We start from the raw sequence: 7,340 nt of genomic DNA on the forward strand, positions 1-7,340 counted from the left end.
GGAGCTCTACCTGAGCCGGAACCAGCTCACCCTGCTGCCCCCTCGCCTCTGTCAGCTCTGCCAGCTCCGCACCCTCTGGCTGGACAACAACCGCATCCGCTACCTGCCTGACTCCATCGTGCTCCTCCACAGCCTGGAGGAGTTGGTCCTGCAAGGCAACCAGATTGCCATCCTGCCCGAGGGCTTCGGGCAGCTCTCCCGTGTCACCCTGTGGAAGATCAAAGACAACCCCCTCATCCAGCCCCCCTATGAGGTGTGCATGAAAGGCATCCCCTACATCGCAGCCTACCAGCAGGAGCTGGCGCACTCCCAGCCTGCCCTCAAACCCCGCCTCAAGCTGGTCCTCATGGGCCTAAAGGATGCGGGAAAGACCCTGCTGAGGCGATGCCTCATGGAGGAGGATGGGCAGAGGGAGGACGTGGGAAGTCTGGAGGCAGGAAGCACCCAGCCCAGAGGGTGCCCTGGGCAGCAGCAGGACATTGGGAGAGTGCCAGTTGTGTGTTGCCCCTTCCCGGAGCCTCAGGATGCCTCCTCAGCGCAGGTACCTGCCATGCAGCAGCTGGAACATCTCCCCATTGAGCGGCAGGACATCCCTTTTCACGTGCCCTCTCACCGAGTGAAAGGGGAAGCACCGAGCCCTGCAGCGTCGCTGCCTCCGGATGCCTCCCAAGTACCATCAGGACTGGGACTGTCGGGGGGCAGCAAGGGCATTGAGGTGATGGACTGGACAGCGGATGCAGAGAGGGGCCTGACATTCATTGTGTATGAGCTGGCGGGGGACCCAAGCTATGATGTGATCCAGTCTTTCTTCCTGTCTCCCGGAGCCCTGTACGTGCTGGTGGTGAATTTGAGTGCCTACGTCCCTCAGCACTTCTACCCCTCTGTGGGCTATTTCTTGCACTGGCTCGGTTCCAAGGTGCCCCATGCTGTGGTGTGCATGGTGGGAACCCATGCTGACCTCTGTGCGGAGCGGGAGTTGGAAGAGAAGTGCCTGGATATTCATCACCAGATTGCTCAGAAGGAAAAGAGGGATGCTGAGGGACTCCAGAGCTTGGTCCAGCAGGTGGATGAGGCTCTGGGACAGGACTTTGACCTGCGCTGCTCCAGCCCGCACGCTGCCTTTTATGGGGTCTCGGACAAGAACTTGCGGCGAAAGAAAGCCCAGTTTCAGTACCTTCTCAACCACCGCCCACAGATCCTCTCTCCAGTGCTGCCTTTCAGCTGCCGGGACCGTTGCCAGGTGCGTCGCCTGCGGGACAAGCTCCTCTCAGTGGCTGAGCACCGGGATATCTTCCCAAACCTGCACCGGGTGTTGCCCAAATCCTGGCAAGTGCTGGAGGAGCTCCACTTCCAGCCTCAAGCTCAGCAGCTGTGGCTTAGCTGGTGGGACTCTGCCCGGTTGGGCTTGCAGGCAGGCCTGACAGAGGATCGGCTCCAGAGTGCCCTGTCCTACCTGCACGAGAGTGGGAAGCTGCTCTACTTCGAGGAGCACCTCACCTTGCGGGAGTATGTGTTCCACAACCTGCCACGGCTCATTGACATCCTCAATGTCTTCTGCCAGCGGGATGCCACCGTGCTTCTCCAGAAACTGCTCAGCGACACTCACATTGACGAACTGAGGGCCACTCAGCTCCATCATTACGTGGAGGGCTTCTTGCTGCACGGCCTCCTCCCTGCCCACGTTATCCGTCTACTTCTTAAGCCCCACATCCAGAGCCGGGAGGATCTGCAGCTCATCCTGGAGCTGCTGGAGAAGATGGGGCTCTGTTACTGTGTCAACAAACCCAAATGCAAGCCCCTAAATGGGGCAGCCGCTTGGTACAAGTTTCCCTGCTACGTTAAAAATGAGGTGCCCCATGCAGAGGCGTGGATCAACGGTGCCAATCTGAGTGGACAGTCCTTCGTGGTCGAGCAGCTGCAGATTGAATATAGCTTTCCATTCATATTCCCACCCGGCTTGTTTGCACGCTACAGTGTCCAGATTAACAGCCACGTGGTTCAGCGGTCAGATGGCAAATACCAGATCTATGCCTACCGGGGAAAGGTGCCCGTGGTGGTGAGTTACCGGCCTGCCAGGGGAGCTCTGCAGCCAGATACTCTGTCTATTGCTAGTCATGCATCCCTACCAAATATCTGGACAGCTTGGCAAGCTATTACCCCTTTAGTGGAAGAACTGAATGTCCTGCTCCAGGAATGGCCGGGCCTGTACTACACTGTGCACGTCCTCTGTTCAAAGTGCCTTAAAAGAGGGTCACCCAACCCACACACTTTTCCAGGTAAGGCACAGCCCAGCTTGCCTCTCATCTCTTCTGGGGCTTTGCCCCTTCTAGAAGGGAGTTTTACTGTCTTAGTCTTAGCTCTGTCTTTTTCTTTTTTTTTTTTTTTTCTTTTTTTTCTTTTTTCCCTCCTCTGCTCTAACTCCCTTCCCTGGTGACTTGAGTCATGAGAGAAAATATTAGGGTAGCTCCAAGGAGACAGGCTTAAAATAACCCTATTCTGAGATGAGAGGAGGGTGTTACATCCCCCTTTGTCCATGCCTTTTCTCTCTGGTTTTTGGGTTTTGGCCCTGAGCATTGGCAGTGCCATTGTTGAAAAGGCCCTGACCTGTCCTTCTCCTTGTTTTGATTCCTTTGAATGGCACTGCGTTTTCTTCCTAATTCCCTTTACCCTGCAGCTCCCCCTTCCTTGGGCCTATTTGTAAACACGGATAGGGATGCCTAAAAGACCGCAGGTGTCCTCTGTCCCGCCCTTCAACCCTCCACTCCCAAAACCTGGCCTGTGCTACTGCAGCCTCTCTGAATGCAGGAAAGCTCCTGCTGGTAGACAGTGGGGTGTGTTGGTCTTCATAGCCCTGCATAAAAAGCGCTTTCTTGTATGGGAGCCCTGTCTCTAGCAGGAAGCATTTCTGCCTGAAGAGAGAGGGATACTCCATCTTCTTTGTTTAAGTGTCTCACCTACAAGTGATTCCCGGCCTGCGCCTTTTGGAGCTATTCTCGAGAGCAATTATTTTCCTTCTTCCCTCCCCCTTCATCTAACGAAAAAAGCATAATCTCTGTCCTCTGGTGCTTTCTAAAGCTGTCACCTCTGAAGTTGTGATTTTATTGGTGGTGTTTTCCAGCAGCATCTGTTTTACTTTGTATATATGCAGGTACTGCCTCCTAACCTGTGTCCTCCCTCCTTGGGTTTGCTCTGGGGTTTGGGGGGGCCATGGGAAAGGTGCTTTGGTGTATAAATCTGTGTGAAATCAAAACACACTCTGGACTGTAAGCAGCACTCTAGAAATGTGCATTTTTTTACACACACACACGTATACACCCATGTCGGAAGTATGTTGGAATGTTCTTTATTCACAGGTAGCCTGAAATTGTGGGGAAACTGGAGTATGATTTGAGTTAAAGCAAGCAGTGGTGCTGAATTGGTTTGTAGGCAAATGTGAATAATAAGGTGTGTTTTGGGGGGTTGTTTTGGGTTTTGGTTTTTTTTTTGCTTTGGGTTTTTTTTTTTTCCCTCTGGACCTTGGGAATAAGGAGATGCTCTTTGCTCCTCAGCTCGCATCCTGGCTCCGTCGGTTCTATCTCCCTCTAACTGTACTAGTTTATGTAAGAGCCCTTGGACTGGGGGGGGTGAACCCATGCTGTGTGAGTTGCTGAGTGGTATCCGCATGCTGGGTCTTGCTGCTGACATGATGCTTGGGGCAATGTGATCTGCTTTCCAAAAAAAACCCTAAAAACTAAAAAAAAAACCCACAGAACCCCTTAAAAAAAAAAAAAAAAAAAAAAAAAAAAAAAAAAAGAAAAAAGAAAAAAAAAACAACCACCAAAATTAGCCAAGACAGCAAACTGTATGTGCAAGTGTGATGGGTGGCAATTGAAGGTTTAGCTTGTGAATAATTCAGGTCTGCAGAGTCACGTATCTCCTTTTTCCTTTTTTTTTCTTTTTTTTTTTTTTTGGGTGAATGTTTTGTGGCTGACCCATTTTTTTTCCCCAGTGAGTAGATGATGCTTTAAAAGTTAAATGTGAAGAGGAGCCAGACTGTCTGCAGACGATTGGCATCTTTGCTGACCAGTGACAGTCAGAGCAGGTCTGGAAACATAAGGGGAGGCATTGAAATTGAAGGGCCTTTTGCTTTGGATTTGGCTGTGCCATATATGTTTCCTTAGAGGTCGGAAAGGATTGCTTTCACCTGGGAGCCAGGCCGGGTGTGCTGAGAAGGGGAGGCACAGGTAAGCAGTGCATTGCTGGGCATGGGAGGAGCAGGGGCTGGTGTGCCAGGCCTCCGAATGCCACCTGGGTGATGCTGCCTGTGGAAGGGGGGTTGTAGCAATTCTGAAGCTCTCTAGGGGAGAAGCTGGGCCTTGCTGCCAGGGGCAGAGGGCTTAGCATCCCAACGGGCCCTGCCTTTGGCTGGAGGTGACTTGTCTTAACACGAATACTATACGAGTCTAGCTGGGGGGAGAGCATGTTGAGGGGGCAAATGTGTTTCAAAGGCAGGGCTGATCTGTGGAAGTACTGAGGAGTGATTAAAGGCTGCAATTAATTGAGAAGCCTGCCTGCCTTCTTGGATGATGCTTAAATCTAGCCCAACTATGACCTGAATTGTATGAAAAATGTGAACCATCATTTGGCTTGGGGAGGCCTGTATGTCTGTATTTAATTTACAATATTCTTTGCTGTGTATCTGCTCTATGAATAAAAGACTGTTTAGGAGCCCCTAAATGGCAATCGTGAAGCTGACGACTTTTTTTTCCTCCTGATTTTGTTGATCAGGAGGTGTGCATGTTTAAAGTCGTGCTGCCAAGCTTGCTCTCATGCAAGTGAATCGTGGTTGGCTTCATTTTTAACAGGGTGTAGGAAAGAGATGGGTCTAATATTACGAAAACGTGTAGCGAGGGAGATGTCTGTTTCTTTCCATACTCTTCCAGCAGAAATCCCTGGCAATTACAGCGCTGCTAATTCTTAAATAGGGCTGTGGTCTTTTTAGGACTGCACTGAAGAACTGCTTTGCAGCCTGTTGACCTTAATAAGGAAATATTTCTGTGGAGACACTGCCAAATTTGTGCTCAAAAATGGAAGTGCAGTCTGACTGTGTGTCTCGTTGCGCAATCTGTGTCGTCATTCATGAAACCGATGGTGCATTCTTTGGTCATCCCAAATTTTCATTGGAATCCCCTTCAAAGAGAGGACTTGGTTATTCATGAGTTGGGGATTAATCCTTGTTTTTCCTCTCCTTCCCTCCCCTCTTGGTCCTGCACGCTCGCACTCTACAACTTCCATTGATAATACACACAGAAATTCTCGAAGAACAAGCTAGTGTGCATAGAAATGGTTAAGAAGAATTGAGATTCTGGATTCAGTCTTCTGAAGGTTTATTGCAAACAAACAGTGAATAAAAGTGATATAAAAATGCCTTGATAGGGTCCTTTTAAGGAAGTTTTTGTGTTTGAAACAATTCTGTAGCTGGGTGAAATAGTAACTGAATTGGCATCTGAGCTGGAATCTCAGTGTGCTTTGAGGCTGCAGTCATCCACTCAGCTGATAAGTGGTGTGTTGAAGTTGTTTTTTTTTTTTCTTTTACATTTGCATTATATATAAATAAAAGTATCCCTGCCAGGCTAAGAAAGGCATATTCCTGCCTGAAGTGGCCAACAAGAATGGTTCACCACTCCAAGGTGATGAGACCTCAACTGGGTTGTCACAGGCATTGTGAAATGCTGTGATTTTGTATGTGATGTTCTTTTAGCCCCTGGACTGAAGGGCTTTTAGGTTGTTCATGTCCCATAAACTATTAAGTGACTTGGGACTGGGGGGGTGGAGGTGGTTTGCCATCTGTCTGGTAGTAGACACGAGTGCTTTGTTTGGACAAATGTGCCTGGATTTTCCAAGCTTGCCTTCATGTGCACCTGCTAACTGCTCTGCTGCTGTCTCCTCTTGCTCTGTGCTAGGCTGGGTCTGAGCTACCCTGGGCTCTTCCAGGCCGTGGTCTGCACAAGGTGTCCTGATGTCCGATGTGTGATCCTTTTGGCGTTCGGGGTGCGGTGGGGATTGTGTTTGACCAGTGGTTTTCCTTTATTCCTGCCTGTGAAGTTACCTGTATGAACGCAGACATAAGAAAGCTAGGGGCTTTGTCCATTGCAGAAAACGGGCAAAATGCTGTCACAAGCAAGACAAGATGATCTGGGTTTTCACAGATTAAAAATGTGACAACAGACAGAAAGCCACGGGCAAAGATACTGTGTGTGAGCCTAGCAGTCCCTCTCCAAAAGGATGCTGCAAAGCTATTGGGGAGCTTTGAGAGATGCTGGAGGACTGGCAAGAGCTCTCCTGTGGAGAGGAAGTGCACATCTCCTGCCTGCCTTGCTGCCCCCTTCCTAAGGTATCAGAACAGGGAGGAGATCACGAGCCTCTACTCTGCCCGTCTCCCACATCAAAGGTGAGCAGAAGCAATGATTCTATGCCAGTCACCTTCAGGGGTACAGATGGAGATACTGTAGCATAGTTCCCCTGTGAGACTCTCTGTCATGGCCAGAGCAGGGCTGATTCTAGGCCATCTTATTCATGTGATTCAAAGTGAACCATGCTCACCATCCCTGCATTGGAGTCAAAAGCAAGCATGAACGCCCTTAGTGGCATGGAGTCAAGAGCTGGATAGGTGGAAGATCCCATGATGTGTCATGCTGTCAAGTCCTGTGCAAGGTGAGGAGGGAGCAGGTGGGACTGGTTTTGTCAGAAGGACTCAGAAGTTGCTCCAAAATCTGAGCTGCCTCTCAATGAAAGGCTGATGTCAGGTATTTAATTGTTCTTTGTAATTAAATTGTAAGCAGCTGGAGTGTTTTTTCACAGACAATTGCAGTAGAGCAACACCTGCTTGTAATAGAGCCTGATGTTAGCATTTGGCAGCCTTTTATTTTCCCCATTTGAGGGTGGAGTCTTTTTTGCCTGACTATCGAAGTAGATGCTGCAGCTGTTTTGGGGCTGTTGTCACGCTCTCCTGAAGGTTGTGGCTTCAGCAGAGTGCTGTGGCATAATCAGAGACAGTGGGGCAAGACTTGAGCACAGCATGACACGGATGATCTGGGTGGCAGGATAAAGCTGAATGAGACTCTGTGATTCAGGAGAAGAGAACAGATTGGTTGCTGGACTTGGGGAAGCTAGTGTGATTCTGTAGCTCTAGCGCTGATTATTTAGCTTACCAACAAGAGCTGATTTAGAATCATAGAATCATTAAGGTTGGAAAAGACCTCTAAGATCATCAAGTCCAACTGTCAACCCAACACCACCCTGCTGACTAAACCATGTCCCTAAATCTTTTAAATACATCTTTTAAATACTTCCAGGGATGG

The 7,340-nt window shown here is 49.5% G+C and overlaps 1 protein-coding gene across 1 annotated transcript; it reads left to right on the forward strand.

Moving 5' to 3' along the window:
- Positions 1-4: 4 nt before the first annotated feature.
- MFHAS1 (malignant fibrous histiocytoma amplified sequence 1) lies at positions 5-2,291 on the forward strand (the record flags this gene model as incomplete). Its single annotated transcript, XM_009579421.1, has 2 exons — positions 5-401; positions 675-2,291. Coding segments are annotated over 2 exons (2,014 nt in total), but the record flags the coding sequence as incomplete, so codon positions are not given.
- Positions 2,292-7,340: the final 5,049 nt, after the last annotated feature.

This window comes from Fulmarus glacialis, unplaced genomic scaffold, assembly GCF_000690835.1.
Source record: "Fulmarus glacialis isolate BGI_N327 unplaced genomic scaffold, ASM69083v1 scaffold31806, whole genome shotgun sequence".
NCBI classification, from domain to species: domain Eukaryota; kingdom Metazoa; phylum Chordata; class Aves; order Procellariiformes; family Procellariidae; genus Fulmarus; species Fulmarus glacialis.